Source organism: Dysidea avara, chromosome 7, assembly GCF_963678975.1.
Source record: "Dysidea avara chromosome 7, odDysAvar1.4, whole genome shotgun sequence".
Lineage (NCBI taxonomy): Eukaryota > Metazoa > Porifera > Demospongiae > Dictyoceratida > Dysideidae > Dysidea > Dysidea avara.
Window position 1 is genome coordinate 30,956,628 of NC_089278.1, and position 20,385 is coordinate 30,977,012.

Sequence of the window (20,385 nt, forward strand, 5' to 3'; positions counted from 1 at the left end):
TCATTCTTAGTAGTTTAGTACTTTCTTCTAGCTAATCAAGAATAGGCACGCCTCTTAATTCCACTGATTATTCCCGTGGACATCCGATAATTCTAAAATTATGCCTGTAACCATCCTATTATTCCGGAATTATTTTCACGAAATTGCTGACCTATTATTCTCACAATTATGCCGGCATATTAGGCGCAGGCCTATTTCTTTACTGGGTTTTCCATTGCTAATATCAGGAACTACCCTGATTCTTCTTTTGTGGTGATGGGTCATGCTCAGTTTTCAGGGGTGGATCCAGATTTATGGAAAAGGGGGTTAAGGCACTACATTGTCTGGTTTGGTAAGGTGAGACCAAAAAAAAAAAGGTCACAGCCAGCTGACAATAACTGCCCACCTTACCAACTACATGTTTATCAATGATAAAGCACATAAAAATCCTTTCATAGCTTGCTACACACTGCTAATATTGTGACTGCTTTACTTTGGTCTAGAGCCCCCCATTGACCCCCCCCCCCCCCCCCCCCTGTATCTAACCCTGGTTATGTAAACACTCTCCCCATAATTCTATCTTACAGTGTTGTTCTGGGTATTTTGTTTTTCTCATCTGCCCTTCCACACTGCATCCATTTCTAACAGCACCCATAGCTTGTTTCATATGCTCATTGGACCATTTGAGCCATTTTGGGAATTCTAAACTTGGTAGAGCTGAGTTGCTTCCATGTGGCATACAGTAACCCCAGTGTTGTAGTATTTACATTGCATATGCAGCTAAATATTCATAAACTAATTGACAACACTTTACATTGACCATTTATAACTTCAAACAACCGATATGGATGATTTACAGCAACAAAACAGCACACAAAATATACAAAAAAGCAAACATGAGACAATTTACTTTGTATTTGTCCGTAAAACACCAGATTTTATTACTGCAATTAATTGTAACAGAGATTGACAATAATACATCCATGCATGCCGATAATTGGTACTTACCCTAGTAATTCACTAGTGGACAAATATGTGTAAGGAGTGATAAAAATTTTTATAAGCTAGCAGGGATAAAAAGTACTAAAACAAATGAATTGTGTATAGCCAGGAGATAGAAAGTTCAGTAGGAGGAAAGTATAGTGAGTTATCTAATGCAGTTCTGATTAAAAAAATTGTCAAACTTTTGTTTATGTTATCAAAATCTTTTATCTGACAATAGGCCAGTTTCACGTAAGCAAAAGTATTTTGATTAAATTTTAATTGCATATTGCGCAACCGCTGGATGCTGTGGATGCTCGTAAAAATATACTAGCGCTATAGGAAAAAATGAGATGCGCGAAAATCAAAACTCCATAATTAGAGAACTATACGGTAGAGTCTATTTTTTAGAAAGGATTCAAATTCTCCATTGTTTTCTGTGTCAATTGCTCTTTATCCGAGAGGAATCGAACAAAGCACTCGTGAGTTTCGAAGCGATGAATTCTACCGATATTGCTAGTACATCTGATTATGAAACAGTGCAGCTTACTGCTCAAGATGTACCTGGTGCCCAGCTTGATGAGCCGTTTGACAAGCATACAATGGCTAAACTTCGTCACTGGCTGTTGTGTCGTGGAATTAAAGCCCCTACTGCTTGGAAGAAGAGCCGCCTTGTAGCAAGGTAAGTAATAAACCATGCCCTGATCAGTATTTCGTGACAGCCTAAGCCCTTACCAGGTTTTAAGCATTAGCTGCGTCTTAACTGAGGCTCTATAATGAAACAGAACAGAAACATACAGTATACAGCCGACTTAAAATACTGTATGTTATGCTACTTGTGTAGAGTACAGCAAGCCACGAGAGAGGACACACCAATTGTTGATATTGATGGATCTTGTGCCTACAAGAAATACAGGATTTTAATCAGAGATGGGAAACATGTTGCAGCACCGTCTTGTCCTTCACCCCCATTGTCTGGGTGGAGAGCTGTCAACAAGGACAGCTATCAACGTATTGGCCCTATGATTCCTACTGTTACTTCAGGTAGGCATGTTTCTTTTAAAAGAACTTGACTAGTAGTGTATTTTGAATGGCACTACTGTGTAGCTGTTGTTGTATTCGATAGTTATTTACATATTTTGTCAGAGAATGTATAACTACGGAGCTTCTATGTGTTTAAGGTTTGTTGTACGATCACCTGGCTGAAAATGTGGGAAGAAGTGGTGAGGAAGGGGCTTTCAGAGCACTGTCACGTGGATATACTCACTGGGCAAGTGGTCGCTTAGAACAGATGGAGGTTAACATTCAACACCCAGAAGTTTGTCATGTTCGGTGCTACATGAGGGCTTCCATGAAGGCTGACATTTACAAAGTTTACATCCTACTCGGACGATGTGGAGATTTTGCTACAGTCTTGACGGCAACATGTGAATGTGCTGCAGGGTACGTGTTAAATGTTGTGTGTAAATGCCTTTGGTGTGTGCCTTAGGTCTGTTAACTACAATTACGTATTTTTCTAAATGTATGTTGTGTGTAGATACATTTGGTGTGTGTGCCTTTGATATTGTTAGGTTTGTTAACTACTATTACGTATTTCTTTGTACCTAGGAAGTCTGCAAGTTGTGTACATGTATCTGCAGTACTGCATGCCCTTAACGGGTTGAAACAACCTGTTCCGGTACAGCCAGAGCTCCCACATGATGATACAACTGAAGACTATCCTCATTCTGTACCCTGTACATCACTTCCTTGTAAATGGGTGGTACCTAAAAACAGAAAAGACAGCACACAAGAAATAGCAAGTGCAGTTTTCACTAAACCTGATCGTGACAGACCAATCAAAAGACCAATAAAACTACTTGAGGATTTTGATCCCAGACCAGTTGAGTATCGCAGTAAAGCTGAAAGTCTTGTTTCAGAGCTATTAAAAAAGGTGAAACGTGACAATTTGGGTGTTTCTGTTTTATTTGATCCAGACTACAATGAGGAGACGTTACAGCCATCTAGCTATAGCCTCCCTAATATGGATGCCTTAAAAGACACTGTGAAAGCACTGAAGGAGAGCCTTCAAGTCAGTTGTGATGAGGCCAGAAAGATAGAAGCAAATACAAGAGAACAACGTTTAAGTTGTTCCTGGTTTGAAGTTCGACGATATCGTTTGACAGCATCGAGGTTTGGTGTAGTGATTTCACGGAGGACAGACACACCACCACAGAAACTGGTTTTGAATATCTTACAGCCAACTGATTTTACATCAGAAGCTATGCGATATGGTATAGCCTATGAGAAGGTAGCTCTTGAAGCTTATATTAAAAAGCAACACGAAATTGGACACACTGATTTGGTGGTATCTCAAAGTGGTTTTCTTATAAACCCAACTTGTTCGTACTTGGGTGCTTCTCCTGATGGAGCTGTGTACGACCCATCAAATGCAGATAAACCATTTGGGTTTGTTGAAATCAAGTGTCCATTCTCAGTGCGACACCTGACTCCCGCTGAAGCAACACACACTCCTGGATTTTGTTGTGTGACTGATGAGTCCAGCAATATTGTTTTAAAGCAAAGGCATTCGTATTATGCTCAGATTCAGGGTCAAATGGCAATAGGGGAAAGACCCTGGTGTGATTTCGTCATCTACACTCAAACAGATATTCTCATTTAACGCATTAGTTTTAATGAAGAGTACTGGCTAGAGAATTTACCCAAGCTGTTGTCATTCTATGATAACTGTATAGCACCAGAAATAGTTAGTCCATGTCACACTGTAGGATTACCAGTAAGAAAATTGTAAGACAAAAATTGTGTGTGTGTATTCAGTTTTGCGTTGATTCTTCATCAGTCAGAATCCATGTCTGAGTCACTGCTTAAACAGTCAAAGTAGTCGTCCACATCTGCTTCAGTATTGATAGTTGGAAAGTCAAGAAGCACAGGTTGAAAATTTGTCAAAAAGGCACAAACGTACACAATCTGATTAGTTAGGCGTGCCAGAGAGATAGGTATCGTACCTTTTAAGATCGTATAAGTCTTAATTCTGCTTATGGCTCTTTCAACATGAATGCGGAGTGAAGCAATTTTTCGACCTGCTTGTACGTCACTTGCACTTAACTGTTTCTGTTCACCTAGAAATGGTGGAATATTTAGTTCTATATTAAGTTTGGCTAATAAATCTTTGATGGTAAATCCCCTATCAGCCATAATTGAGATACCAGGTTTATCTTCAAGCTGTTCCAGAAAACCGCTCAACTTCGTAAGTTCCACATCAGATATTGATCCAACGAAAACTGGAGATATAAAACAAATAGCCCCATTTGGTGTGCAACCCACTAGAAACTTCACCGTATTATGGTGCTTGTATTGAGACCACGTGGATGACTGCATTTGTAAATCTGATGGAGTCTCAATAAATACTTCGCTATCATCAATAATAGCAAATGTTGTAGGATACTTCTCTTTAAATCCAGATGGAAGCGTTGCCCAAACTTGCTGTACACTGGGAAACCAACTGATCTCTTTGAAGTGTTGGTAGAGGAAACATATCCATGTCGTAATGTAGCGAGATGCTTGTGGCATGGACAACCCAAATCTCACAGATAAATCTTTCAACTTTAAGTTTAACCTCAGTTTAACTAAAGTCAAAAATAGCTGGTTTTTAGAATCCAACAGTCTCCTCCATTTTCTTTTATGGTCTCGTTCCTTTTCTCCCCAGTAGATTAGGTGCTGAGCAGCAGGTCCAAGAAATTCATAAAAGGCTTCAAAAATTCTAAAAGATGTGAATCCAGTGTAGAAGCACACAAGTCTATCATCACACTGGATATCTTCCAGTCTAAAGGGCTTCTTGCTATGTTCAGTCTCGTTTAATTGGATTTTAAGCCTTTTATTTTCTGCTTCCAGCGTTTCAATCCGAGCAAGTAGAGCTGTGTAAATAACAGGATCAGTGTCAGAAGAACTGTTATCAGCAGGAGTATCTATGGGAGTAGTTGGCAACTCATTTACCACAACATCATCCAGCAGTTGCTCTCCAGTTGTCGCTACCAAGCAAGGGGGTGGTGTGGTTTGAGGTTCTTCAGCAGTATTTGCAGGAACTCCAGTAGAACTTGAAGTGGAACAATTTGTCAATGACAGTGTTTCTCTTCGTTTACTCCGTTTATTCCGTGGCCCTTCCTTCATGGGCGACGCAAACCTCTTTCCTAGATAACAAAGACAATACATGATATTGTGTGTTATACACACCTGCTATGATCCTGATAAATTTATTTTAATGTACATAATGTGTATAATATACTGCAATAATTATTTAACATCTTAGGAGTAGCTACGTACATGAAATTGAAGAACAGTCATTATATAATACATTCACTATCTTCTATAACAAACCAAGAGTTATATCTGGAGTTTCGAATGAGTTTCCTCCAGGAAAATGTCTGCAACAAACACGAGTGCTTTTAATGATATCCTCTTCCTTGATTTTAAAAACAGACAACCACGTTGCTCTACGTTTGGGGTCATCGGGGATTCTATGAAATCTGGCACCTGGATCAGCATTTTGACTGTTCCCACAGACGGTGCACCTTTGACCAGGCATTATTCGACTTTCAACTTCGGGCCTTTGTAACTCAGAGCAACTTCACTCGATTTCGCTCGGACAAAGACCACAAGACAACGCTAACAATGAAGAATACAAATCCGTTCGAAAAATTAATCCTAACCGTATACTTCCTTGTATACGAAGATTTGATTTCCACGTACCGTAGTTTTCTCAATGGTCACAGTATATTTTTACGAGCAGCCGCAGCATCCACGCATGGCGCATTACGCAATTAAAACTAATTGCATTTTTTAGTGCTTACGTGAAACTGGCCTATTGGGAGGTTTGCACAAATTGTACAAGCTTATATACACATACAAGTTTCGTATACTCTTAGTCTAAGGGAGGTTGAGAAACACTCAAGCTGTGAGGGATACACAGAATGGGAAAAGAGAATGACAAAAAAAATAGAGAGAAAGAAAAGCAAAAAATATAGTCTCTAACAAAATTAATGACGTCAGTCATAAGACTTAACTAAGAAATATTTTAGTGTTTGGTATGTTATGCATCAAGTTGATGCAACATGTTCATGCTTGGTTAATTTACTTGGTAAGATTTCCTGATTAACTTTGAGGTTAATTGAATTCATACAGCTGATGCAATAGTTAACATATGTACCACTTTTGTGGTATGTGTTGAGTTTTGAAACCACACAATGATTTTAGTGTAGGATTGTGGTTGGTGGAGCAGGGAAAATCCTTGTTTAGATAGAAATTGCAGTTTGGTCTACTTGCTTGCTTGCACAAATTTGATCAGTTGTTAATAATGTTATGTACCACTCTGTGTGGGCAGTTCAAAGGCACCGCCAGTGCCATAATTTGTATATTGCACTGCTGCAGACCGCAGCGGGTGCATTATAACTTATAATGCACTGGTTGTGGTTTTGTAGACCACAACAAGTGCATTATAAGTTATAATGCACTGACCGCAGTGCAATATACAGATATTGCACTGGCTGCGGTTTTGTGCAGCATAGCACAAGTGCCGGTGGCGAAGACCACTACGACACCTCACGTAATAGGTGGAAAGACACTTCACAGATCACTCGAATTCTTTTATAGCCTGACATGTAAAGGTCGATTGTGGGCCATAACGTCACCAATACGTATAATGTTTAATGGCGATCGAAAAGCCAATACGGGTGGCCACAACTCTAGTCTACATATATATAAACGTACTTATATACCTTACTAGTTTGGTGCCATCTTAGCCCAGATTAAACTGTAGTCCACTTCGACAATGACTCAATAAAACAAATATATTCTAAATAATGCTAACCTTTACGTTCGATTGTGGTAACCAGTTTTGTCATGCCACCAGATTCGAGTTTAGCCAGTGTGAATAGTAAGAATTAGACTAGTATCGTTTAGTAGTTAGGTTTTGTTTACTTAAACCATCTATTTAGCTACTTTTTTTCGCTCGAGAAAATCACTATGGCGATTAGTCTGGCGCTTAGTCTATATGGCGATTGAGTGATCACACTGGCATGCTGAGCACTACATGATGAGAGTCGAACAGCGAATGCAGGTTAGTGATATAACCCATAGCGTACTAGCTTTCAATATCTCAGGTGGCTGAAGTACTGCAGGGGGAACGTCATCGCAACGTCCGGCTTGGTTACCCACAATCGATGTTAGAAACCTGACCTTTATAAGTGTTACAGCTGTCTTGTGAGACTCTCCCCACCTAATAGGTGAGTGGTACATAACAGTTATACAACGTGCACTCGTGCTCTGCCTGTATAAACGCACTTGCCTTCGGGCCTAACGGCCCTCAGGCTTGTGCGTTTATATCAGGCAGAGCACTCGTGGCCGTTGTATAACTATATAATATACTTCATGAATAACACAATATAGGAGTTTCTCCTCAACACTTTGTAAAAGTTTCAGCCTTCTGTGTCAGTCTGGAAAAAATGACATACAGTATGTATTGTGAGACAGTTCTGGGGAAAATGGTATTGTTCACCTGAGATAGTGATTTGATTTTCTTGCACAGTACTTGAATACACTATCTAATCGTGCTATCAAAATCAATCAGAGTTGTGTGGATTGCTCTTTACAGGCCATTAAGTGAGCTATAGAAACAATTTTTGAGTCTGGAGATGGCTGGATTAGGCTGTATAGATCTGTGGAGTTGGATAATGACTTGTAATTTAAAATTCCTCTCAGTTTGGTTAGTTTTGTGTCTTGTTTTGTACTGAACTCATAACTTTACTTAATTCATCCCCAATGTCACCCTTTCTCATTTTAAATACAATCCTTTTCCAACTCTGCCCCTCTCCTTCTCACCACCCTGACTGTTGACTTTCCTAATTTTGTTCAACAAAAAAGTTAGAAGGAAATTTGGCTGCTACTACAGTGGATACCTTGGAAAATGAAGAGTTGTACATAAAACACAAAAAATTTTATGCGACCATTGGTTAGCTGACTTTGAAATGAACAACAAGACCAGTTTAATCCATCTATATTTTTTGCCTATTTATTTTGATACATCTAGCACAGTGTGGTATTGTTTTGTGGCTCCACTTTATCATGTTGCTATCATTAACTCTGTTAGCTATATCTATTAGTATCATCCAGTTAAGGATTATAGTGAACAACCTTAACTACATGATACTAAGACACCTCAATGTGATTGCTGTAGACTTATGTTGTTTGCATAACAAAAAACCACAAAGTAATTTCAACACAACAAAGATGAAACAACTGATACAATCCACTGTTACAAATCACTGTCAAGATTTGGCACAATCCCCTTTTCATGTGCATCCACATGCATTACATTCAAACAACCAACTGTCAGCTAGATACTAGCTTATTAGGTTTTCAATTGATAAAATGTTTGGCTTGTTAATATACATCCACACAAAAGCAGCCAAGCTGTGAAAAAATGGTGTGGCCTTAAAAAGCCTGGGTGAAAAAAGTTGTGAAATCAAAGGTGGCGGCCAAGAAATGGCTGCAATGATGTTAATGCTAATAAATTTTAACAATGCACATAGCCATTATTAAAATTGTTTAGCATTAACATCATTGCAGCCATTTCTTGGCCGCTGCTTTTGATTTCACAACTTTTTTCACCCAGGCTTTTTAAGGCTGCACCATTTTTTTTCACAGCTTGGCTGTTTTTGTGTGGATTTCACTTCTTTTTGTACTTTATAAGGCCCCAAAACCAGCCTATGGCTGAGTTTGAGGTTTGTTTTTACTAACATTTCTTCTTTTCTATGCAGATACAATGATGATTATTGAAGACAGACTTATAAATGTATTTCATTGCATGATTTAATTCAATATTTGATAATATTATTGTAATACAGTGGAACCCCTCTTAATGGACACCCCGACAGCCTCTTTATAATGGACAATTAAGTACGCATACAGAGCTTCTTTAATAAAATCGTTTTAAAGCTCTGTGTTAATTCTAAGGAGTGATTTATAGTTAAAGCCTTGCTGTGCATTACTAGTCAGACCTAGCCAGATGGAGTCCATGCCAAATCAAAGCAAATAATCTTAATCAGAATCACGTACATATTTAATCTCCAACTTTGCCATTGTTTTGATGAGTGATAGTTTATGCTATAAGTGCTCACTATGGCTTGTTGGAACCGCTCAAGAATAAGCTAAAAGGATCTAGCTGCGGATCCGGGATAATCCAAACATGTCATGAGATATGAACGAATCTATTAAAATCATCAAAATGCCCATTGGAAATGTATTGCAGATGATTGTGTTCTTTATTGTGAAAATCACAAGCAGAGTATTCGTGTAGCCAGCTGTGATCAGCTTGGTAGTGCCGTTTTGCATTCAGGCTACAAGGTGTTGGTTTTAAATGCCGTCGGTTTCGTCGGTAACTTTGTCCTCCTGGAGTATTAACTATGTATGAGTGAGGCCCATCTTGGCTGATGGCAATAACTGTTGCTGGTTCCCATTTCCCTTTTGCTCTCATCATCACTCTGTCTCCCACCGCTAATGGTCTTAGAGTTGCCATGTGGCGGTCATATATAGTAATACTTTTGCCGTGTTTTCCTTTGTCTGAGTTCCTTATGTACAGCCTGTGGGTTGATGAGTTTTGGTTGCAATAGTTTGGTTGTGGTTGGAAGCAGGGTCTTTGTCCTTCGGCCCATGAGCCTTTGTGCGGGTGATCCTAATGTGTCTGAGATGGGGGTATTTTGATATTCAAGTAGAGCTAAGTATGGGTCCTGATTGTCTAGAATGGCTTTCTTAATCAGGTTTTTTGCTGTTTGGACTGCTTTCTCTGCCATGCCATTGGACTGTGGGTAATGTGGACTTGCTGTTTGGTGCTCAAATCCATATTCTCGTGAAAACTGTTTGAACATTGTACTAGAAAATTGAGAACCATTGTCTGTTATCAGTTTGTCTGGAACTCCATGTCTGGAGAACTGCGATTTGCAATGTGTAACAATTTGCTTGCTAGCGGTGCCATTTTGGAGCAAGTTGATTCAATAAAGCTTGAGTAATAATCAACCATGACTAGATACTTCTGGTTGTTAATTTCAAACAGGTCTGCACCAACTTGAGACCATGGCCTGGTTGGGATTCATGTGCTATCATTGGTTCCTTTGTATTGCTTCGTTGGTGAGTGCTGCAGATATGGCAGTTTGCAACGGTGTCTTGAATTTGGGCAATCATCCCAGGCCAAAACATTACATCTCTGGCTCTTCTTTTGCATTTTTCCACTCCTAAGTGTGAGCTGTGAATATTGCGTAGCATTTCTTGCTGCATGCTGTTGGGAATTATAACCTTTTCACCTTTGAATATGATGTCATTGCAGACTGATAATTCGTCATGATAGTTCCAGTAAGGTAAGCATTTTTCTGGTACCTCTAGCTTTGTCTCTGGCCAACCTGTGGCGATCACTGATGCTAGTTTTTGTAGATGTGGGTCTTTTTTGGTTTCTTCTTTCAGTTGGTGTAACTTTGTATTGGAAATTGGCAGAGTTTGTAAAATGTTGATGTCAAATTCCTCTTCTATTGATTCTTCACACTCTGGTAGATATGCTCTTGATAGTGTATCAGCTAAAACAAGTTCTTTGCCTGGCCGGTAGGTGACATTGAGTGAGTATTTTTGTGCGGTCATTATCATTTTCTGCAGTCTTAGTGGCGCTTGGTGGAGAGGATTCTTTAGAATTGCTTCAAGAGGTTTGTGGTCACTTTCTACCTCAACATTAGGCATGCCATAAATGTAGTCGTGGAATTTTGTACATCCGAATACTACAGTGAGCATTTCTTTCTCAATCTGAGCGTATCGTTGTTGAGTGTCTGTAAGGGCTCTTGAAGCATATGCTATAGGATGGTTGTTTTGGAGAAGGACGGTACCCAGACCCTTGGAACTGGCACCGACTGAGAGTTTGACTGGCTGGCTGGGATTGAAGTAAGCAAGGACAGGAGCACTGCTGGCTAAATGTTTTAATGTTGAAAAACTTGCAGATGTTCTTGGTGCCACTGCCATTCTGCATCCTTTCTAGCAATGCTCTGAGAGGTGCTGCAGTCTGGGAGAGGTTGGGAATGAATTTGGCAAGATACGTGAGCATGCCGAGGAAATGTTGTAGAGCCTCTCTACTCATTGAAGGTGTCATTTCACTAATTGCGTGTGTTTTCTTGGGATCTGATTTCAATCCGTCTTTAGTCAGGACATGTCCCAGGTAAGCGATTTCTTATTTCTTAAATTGGCACTTAGTTTTGTTCAATTTCAGGTTTTGTAGGCGAGCTCTGTCAAGGACTTTAATTAGTCTAGAATCATGTTCGGCCTCATTTGTTCCCCATACCAAAATGTCATCAACTACAACTTCTACACCTTCAATGTCTTCAAACATTTCTGTCATCACTTTTTGATAGATGTCTTGCGCAGATGATAAGCCAAACAGAAGGTGTTTGAACATGTAGTGACCAAACGGGCTGTTGAATATAATGTGCAGAGTTTGGTGCTTTCTTGGTCGAGGCTGATTTGTCAGTATCCTGAGCTGGCGTCCAGAACTGAGAAGTAAGTTGCCTCTGGCATCCGTGTTGTTACTTCTTCAATGGTTTGAATGGGATAGTGCTCCCGTTGAATAGCTTCATTCAGATTACGGGGGTCAATGCAGATATGTATAGAGCCATTAGGTTTGGTGATTGTCACCATGCTGTTCACCCAGCTAATAGGCCCAGTGACCTTTTCTATTACATCAAGGCTTTCCATGCGTGCAAGCTCTGCCTGGATCTTTGGACGGAGAGTAATGGGTACACGATGGGGTGGATGGATTACGGGTGTTTTGGTTGGATCAGTTCTTATGTGGTAGCGTACATCTGTAATACAGCCCAGGCCCTCAAACACATCATAGTATTGTTCAAACAGGGTTACATGATCTTTGGAAACTGTGTCTATGCATTGTACAAGGTTCATTTCAATGCATGTAACAAGTCCTAGAATGTTTGTAACGCCGTGGTCTATGACTTCAAATTCAATAAGGTAATGGACGTCTTTCTGTTGGCACGGTATTTTGGCTCTACCACAGGTGCGTAACTTATGACCGCCAAATACTACCAGGCTGGCTGAAGATGGTTGCAGTGGATCTTTGCACATTTGGTGGTATTGCCACTGAGGTATCACATTGCATTGAGCGCCAGTGTCAATCTTGAAGGTGGTCCTCTGGTGGTTCATTAGGATAGTGACTGACCAGTCCTTTACTTTGTGAGTTTGTCCAAGTGTCCCAATGAACAAGTCATCATTGTCTGGTGCCTCTTTTTGGATACTGTAGTGGAATAGTGGTTGCGATTGGGTTGCTCTTGTGTGACACACTTTGGCAAAGTGGTTTCTTCGCCCACATTTTCGACATTCAGCTCCAAGTGCAGGACAGACTTGTTGCTTGGTGTGCCAATTGCCACAACGGTCACAGTACAGCTTCTGAACTTGTTTGTTCTGTGAGCGTATTCCATGGATGGCTGGTAGGTCATTGGTTTGATCATTGGTGAATGACTTCATTTGGGACGATGTTGTTTCATTTGCCCTGCATATGTCAATAGCCTTCTGTAGTGTTAGATCGGGTTCTCTGAGGAGCCTACTGACTGCGTGTTTTGTCACAGTGTATGCCACACACTATTCTGTCTCTTATTAAGCTGTCCTTCAGGTCTTTGAACTCACATGTTTGAGCTTTGGTCTTTAGGTCTGTGACATACTGGTCAATGGTTTCGCCGTGCGTTGGTTGCGAGTATTGAACACGTGTCTTTCCCACGTGGTATTTTCCGTGGCACACAATATGCTTCGAACTTCTCCAGGATTTTCGCTACTTTACTTTTGTCATCTGCATCTTCCCATGAGAACGTGTTGTAGACTTCTAGTGCGTCCGGCCCAACCACGTGTAACAGTGTCGCTGCTTGGATTCCTTTGCCTTTCGAGCTGAGGTCACTTGCCAGTGAAAAAGTTCGAAACGTTGTCTCCACTTTCTCCACACATCAGAAACGTTGCTGCTGTCTAAGTCTAATGGATCTGGAGGAGTGAGCTTATCCATTCTGAGACCATGTGATAGTTGCTACACGAAAGACTTCAAATACAATAATATATGACACATGTTACATATGTGCATGCATGTATCCTAATATATGTTACAGTGTACTGAGCTTCATTTGGTACCATCCTGTTCGCCAAGAGTTGCTCTTTCTCATGGTACTTGCGAATCTGAAATTCGTCTTTTGAGTGAAAAGATATGTGAGTACAAAGTGTCAGTACAGTAGAAACTATGCAACTTATAGTGAACAAATCGGTGCAGCTGGGCCAAATCTCCGCAAACTTTTTGATATGCAGGATTGGAAGCCCTGATACAGGATTGGAAGCCCTGATAGTAATCTGCATGGATACACATATAACACTACACCATAATTATAATATAATAGCAATGCTTAATTATGTTAATGGCCTTTAACACAGCTCCGAAAATCAGTAAGCTTTTTAATGTCAGCCAGCAAGGAATTCCACAGATGAGTGGCTTTCTATTGAAAAGTTTTGCGTAACGGCCAAATGACATCAGATACTGTAGGATTAGCAAAATGTACTGTAGTTCTAGTGTGATAATTTATCTGGCTACCAAACAGAATTGAAAGGAAAAGTGAAATTTCCCTGGTGGAATGGTATGATGATGGAACACAGTACAAACAATAAGTTAAGGAACAAGAAACTTTAACCACTGTAAATGAGTGTAATGAGTATAATATTCCAAAATGTGACAGTATATTTGTGTGAGCAACACCAAACACTAACCTGGTTTTGAAACGAACAACCTGATTTGCCATAACCGCTGTTGAAGATGAGTCACATGGAATTGAATCAAAGGAGGCCCCATACCAGTATAGAAGAGATGACACAACTGAATTCATTAAAGTGATTGTGGTGGCTATACTTTCATTCCTTTTCAGTTAGCTACTTCCTCAGTATAGTAGCTTATATGCACCATTTTCAGTAGAGTGCACACATCATGTCTAAACTTATTACTTTCTTTAGGCTATACCTATTTGATCTTATGTTGCGCGGGAAAAATTATTTTAAATTTGGGTAGGTAGGTCGGTTTGAAAATGAAAATGATAAAAATTTTAAACACAAGCATACAAAATGCAAATAATGAATGTAGCTATAATAGTACGTACTCAGTTAAAAATCTAGGTTTCATATTCTTCTAGTAGCATCACATTTAAACATAAATCTCCAAAAGAGCTCTCCCATCGTATTCTACAATTTTAGAGCATTGGACGATCTTCAATGATCCCTTTTGGACTATATCACGAGGGTGTTGTCTTTAATTAAGAACACGTGATCAGCACACGTGATTTTCAAAATTATTTCATTTGAAGAAAAATGCAGTCGGTCGGGCCCGCACAACTTAAGATCAAATAGGTATGGCCTTACAGTTCAGTCCCACACAGAAACTGAGTGGTTTAATGTCGGGTTTATAGAGTAAACTTCTGGAATTCCGCCTAACTTTTCATCCAGCCATTCAGTTAAAATAGTGCCCTTCTCCGAGCTCGGTTTGCCTTGTGTGTTTTGGGCCACCAACGTATAATGCGCTGCGCAATTTATAAACTGTGCAAATTCACAAATTGTGCCTAACAACTACAGTACAATACATAGGCGGCGGAAAGGGGGGGGCTTATCCCCCCTCAGAATGATATCACACCGAAATTATCCTTCTTGGAGTGGGGCTGAAAACCGCGATAAAGATCGAGATACTCTAATAGAGCAGTCATAGTATTAGAGCAGTGTGTAGCGAGCTATGTAAGGATTTTTATGTAGTTTATCAGCTATAAATGCATAGCTGGTGAGGTGGGCAGCTATTGTCAAATGGTTGTGACCCTTTTTTTTTTTTTTTTTTTTTTTCTTTCTTTTTTGGTTTCACCTTACCAAACCAGAGACAATGTAGTACCTCACTTGCTTAAGTCTGGGTCAGCCTAGCCCCCCTCATATCAACTACTTCCTCCGCCCCTGGTACAACACCTCGCTAATTGCGAACACAAGTAAGAAAGGTTCATTGCCAGTTACAACAATCAATCGAACTACATCATTTAATGCAGAAAGCACTGTTTCTGTATTGCCTATTCTACAAAGCGCCAAAGTTACGAGAAGCCATATCAATGCATAGCTATACAAGTACTGCTGTTATTATTATTAACACTTTACAGTGACCAGCACTGAAGGTCTGTTAATCACAATGTTCTTACCCAGGTCTTCTGAAAATAGTAGCTAGTGCACTTTAAGAATAAACTGCATAAACTGCACTGCAGGATAAACTACATAATCTGTATAGCCAACCATCTTGATAACTAATCAAATACGGAGTAAACTGGACAAGTCTTTATGGGAGCATGTATAAAATTTTTGTGGTGCCTAATTGTCTGGATAGTGTAGTAGAGGCCACACACCATAGGTAACCCATGCTCAATAATATCACTTCTGTTGCTATTAAACTGATCATACTGTATCTGGTTCACATGGTACCATAACCCATCTTGCTCCACCACTTGGTCTAGTCTCGTGCATTAAAACTGATTATTTTAAAATTTTAGAAAACCCCTTAAATAAGGACACTTCCATATAAAGGACATATTTCATTTCCCCAATGGTGTCCATCTTAGAGGGGTTCCACTGTACTCTAATAGAGTGCACATTTTTTTGAGGACTTCTAATAGAATATACATAGAATGTTCTAGAACAATCTAGTACTTCTATTGGTAGATCTATGAAAATTACAAACATTTGATTATAAGCAGATTTCAACTAGAAATTTCATTTATAAAGCAGAAATTAAGTGAGGTGATCAGCCAAGGCAGCAGTGGTTCAGTGGTTAAGAATGCAGGTGTTAGGTATGGAGGTCCCTGGTTCGAACTCCGGTAAAGTTTTTTTCCGACATTTTTTGTACACTTTTTTAACCCCGTGGTGACTGCTCTATTAGAGTATCTCGATCCTGTGATTTTACACTTGTTTGGTTTTTGCTTTATAACTTTGTCGCTGTAACTCTATTGATATTCAAACTATCAAAAGGCACTGCTACGATGATCAGCCTATCTACACACCAATTTTCAAGTTATTCCTTTACTCAGATTACCCTGTAGCCATGACAGAAGTTTGATCTTTTTTTACGTGAATAAATGCTCATAACTCCTTGGATATTCCTCAGATTCACAGAAAACTTGGTATGTTAATCCACCGTTACACGCTCTTCATTTGTGCCAAAGATTGAGGCAATCAAGCTACGCGTTTGCATTTTATAGCAATTTTTGCAAAGTGTGCGAAAAGAAATCGAAGCCCCTGTAGTGGTCTACGGCATAAGAAGGAAAAAATGAAGAAATTAAAATGAAACTTTGAACGCCCATATCTCGCAAATGGCTGTTGCGAATTTAATCAAATTTGCTGTGTGGCGTACGTACCCTACCTGGCGGACAGTTATAATGCAAAAATGGTGTGCTTTGGAGAAGGGGCCATGGAGCTATGCACATGTGAAAAAGCTGTTTTCTTTCTTCCTGTCAATTTACATGAAGGAACTAACGAAACAGTACCTCTCTGCAGGCATGTATATTTTAGCATAGGCGCTAGTTGTGGTATATTGAAATCGTATTCAACACATGTTTTATTACAATGATGTGCCATATGGCAGTTGCAGTTGGCAATGGGTCAAACATTTTTCAACACAAATCTATTGCATCTGATATTCTAGGAACTCATTAGAATTTGATTATTTGCTCAGCCTTGTATAGTTGTACTTGTACTGTTGCTTTACTATAACTTACAGTACTCTGAATACCAGGTCAGCACTACAGGTTTATTCATATCATATGATCCATCCCTTAACACACTTGACTGCTCTATTAAAGTATATCATCACTGCAGATGCTAGCATTGAACATGGAAGTACTTAATAGCTGTGTCCCACTGCTTACCATATGTGCATAACACCATTTGTCTGTAAATATATTTATGGATTGAAGTTAGCTTGTGTGTTGTTGTCAGGAAACTGCCTCCAGTGTTGTGTTTAAGCACTGCTGTGTGTTTTATAGCAGGTGCAGTGCTCCTAGGGATATATAGTGCCATTAATGTGTATGGTTTATACTGCAATACTACAGAGTTCAGGGGAAGATTACTAGAACTAACAAAAAGGAAGTATGGACCTATGTTCCTGCTGTGTGAAGAGACCATTTCAAATTTTGTGCTATATTATAAGACGGTTTCAAAATATTACTTGAAGCAAGTTTATAAGTAAATGCAAAGCGATACGTTTTGGTAGCTAGTTGATTCTTAACAGTGTTCGTGTTCCTATGTATTATCGTCAATATTGCACTACAGAATGCACAAACCTTACACTAAGCACAGAAAAGTAGCTCTACTGCTATAATACCTAACAACAGTAGAATGTGCACTTGATTGCACAAGTTACATTATGTAATCGATGCGAATTTCACAATGGCATGTTTGACACAGCATTCTGTGAGAGTTTCTATCTTGCAAGAGCTTGTATTGAGAGGTTTTTACAATATATATATACTGTACCAAAAACAGCCTACTGTATGAACTCTCTACTGGGTGACTTGAAATGTAGCTGAACTCTCTACAGCAAGACTTGTTACGTAGCTGAACTTTCTTTCCACTGGGTGACGTATAATGTAGCTGAACTCTCTACAAGGAGACTTGTAATGTAGCTGAACTCTCTACTGGGTGACTTGTAATGTAAATGAACTCTGTGCTGGGTGACTTATAATGTAGTTGAGCTCTCTACAGGGAGACTTGTAATGTAGCTGAACTTTCTACAGAGGGAGTTGTATGTAGCTGAACTCTGTACAGGGTAACCTGTTTGTGTTGAACTCTCTACAGGGTGACCTGCTTGAGGCTGATCTCTTTACAGGGTGATTTGTCTGTAGCTGAACTCTGTATGTTGCTTAATATCGGTTATCGGAATAATCAGCTAATTTGGTTATTGGTACAACACATGCTGGACACTGTAGGATTGAAGAGTATTCCAGCCTAAACACCCTAACAAAAATGTAACAGAATTATATCTCTCATAATCATTAAGCACCCATCTTGTAGCTCTGCATTGAGCTTTTTCTAGTTGCTGGATGTCTCTTACATGGCGTGGGTCCCAGCATATTCCATAGAAGGATATACTTACCATTGTAAATTAATATGCTGTTGCCATGTTTCTGCTCAACCATATAATAAGTTCAGGTCCTGCTGTATCACATTATAACTCAAAAGTTTTAAAGCCAGATTGGTCTATTCCACTGAAACGCCTTCCTAAGATGATTAATCTGCTTACGTTTCAATTTTTAGCTCATCCCTTTTACAATAAATTTACAAAACTAGATTGCACTCCTGATGCATATGGTTGGCATTTTTATTATAACTTAATGGTCTTTATCTTGATTCTTTTCAAACTTTACTTTATGACGCTCCTGCTGCCCTCTAAATTTGAAGTAAATTGACTGAAGCACATGTGAGTTATGGCAATTTTATACACGTGGTGCGAAAAGAAATAAAGAACTTTGAAGCACATATCTCAGTAATGGCTAGGTGGGTTTAGCTCAAATTAGGTGCCCCACCCTGAGGAAGTTTCCACAGCAAAATTGGATAATTTCTGTTTAAGAACTATCAAGCCACAGATGCACCAAAATGACATTTTCTTGGTTCCTGTAAAATACACACTTGTCTGTCGTGCGCAGTACTGGTTGTGCACCCGCTCTGGCTGTACTTGACTGCACGACACGCAATGTGTGTTTTGATTGTCTACACGTGAAACACCCCAGCAAGGATTAGTAGTACCATCATGACTACGCTAGTACAAGGCTGTTATGTTCGAAATTATGTCAGCATAATTGGTGCAAACCTAACTAAGAGATCTTGAAACGCACTTAGTACATGCATGTATGGCTGGTTACTGAATGCTTTTACCTAGATAGTTTACTGACATGTACAAACTAGTTTGCTTATATAGCCAGAGATGTGACAACAAATCGTACTATTGCTGACTACTTTATTAGAGTATTTCAATCAGGTAACTCTTACGGTATGTAGCCTATTTCTGATCTTTTTGTTGTACTCTAACAAAGCACACATTTTTTCTGAGCATTAGAATGCACATATGATAGATTATAACAGGACCTATATCTCATTAAATCACAGCTAGGAATGTGTATATCATGTAAACTCATTGTTAGATTTCTTGGATGTCCTCTGCTATCTCTCTCTGCTATAATATTATATAGTCACACTTTTTGAGATCAGTTGTGGGATTAAGTTTTTGGCACTATTGCAAAAGTATTTAAAGAAAGTCCTTTAGCTGAAATGGAGCTATTGTTATATAGAAAGTCAACAGGCTTGTTTTGTTTTGATAAGAGATAAGACAATACTAGACACCTGATTCGATGTTACATAACGCACAATTACTAGACTGAGCTTGTAGGGTATTCGCGTGACTATAATTGAAGAGGTCAGCGGCAAAAAGGGACAAGTGCCATTTGAAAATTTAGGCAACCATGTGGTGGGCATTAAACAGAATTTTGGGACATAATTGAATTATTGTAATATTTGCTAAAAAATATTTTGAGACTGCCATGAACTTGTTGTTTACTTAGTGACAACATTATTCACATGGCTAAAACAAGCCATTCAAAGTTATAAGAAATAAAAAATCTAAATTGGCACATGTCCCCTTTTCCCACTGACCCCTTCAATTTATTCATAGAGATAATTTAGTCATTATTATCATAGTGAGTATTTAACTACACTAAAAAAGAAATCCTAGCTGTGTTTGTTTGCTCACTGTATAAACTCACAATTGAGCTTTTATATGCTTGTATCATTATGCTTATGTTTAACTCCACCATTGGCAAGCTACAGCAAACTAAATACTTAAAACCGGCGTTTCTCGATCATTAAAAATTGGCGATAAGTCCGGTTTTCCCAGACTGGGTCACATATACACACTCATGCCAGTATAATACTATTACATACATACGCACAGTTATTGAACTATTAATTGTAATTACATGTCTGTCTTATTTTATTAGAGAGCTGATACAACTGTGAAACAAACTGAGAATGATTTCATCCTCCTCTACATATACAATAATGAAAGATGTGTATATTATGAAACAACTATATAGACGTATCTTACTTCTCACTGAAGTATAGAAACAATGAAATCTGTACGCACTTATAGTAGCTCCATAATGGATGCATAGTAGTAATGTATTATACTTTGTATTGTCTTATTGCAACTAGTCTAAAAGTAATTTTAAAAATTAAAACATGGGAATAGAGATCGCTGAAAAAAGTAAAGAAACAAGAGTCAAACAAGCCAGCATGTTAAAC

General features: G+C 39.0%; 1 protein-coding gene across 1 annotated transcript in view; it reads left to right on the forward strand.

The window, feature by feature from the left end:
• LOC136261167 (protein unc-93 homolog A-like) overlaps positions 1-20,232 on the forward strand; it is a 33,846-nt gene extending 13,614 nt beyond the window's left edge. Inside the window, exon 4 of the mRNA XM_066055139.1 lies at positions 20,082-20,232. Coding sequence (XP_065911211.1) covers positions 20,082-20,177 — 96 coding nt within the window. The 3' untranslated portion in view covers positions 20,178-20,232. The remainder of the gene's footprint in view (positions 1-20,081) is intronic.
• The last annotated feature ends 153 nt before the right edge of the window (positions 20,233-20,385 follow it).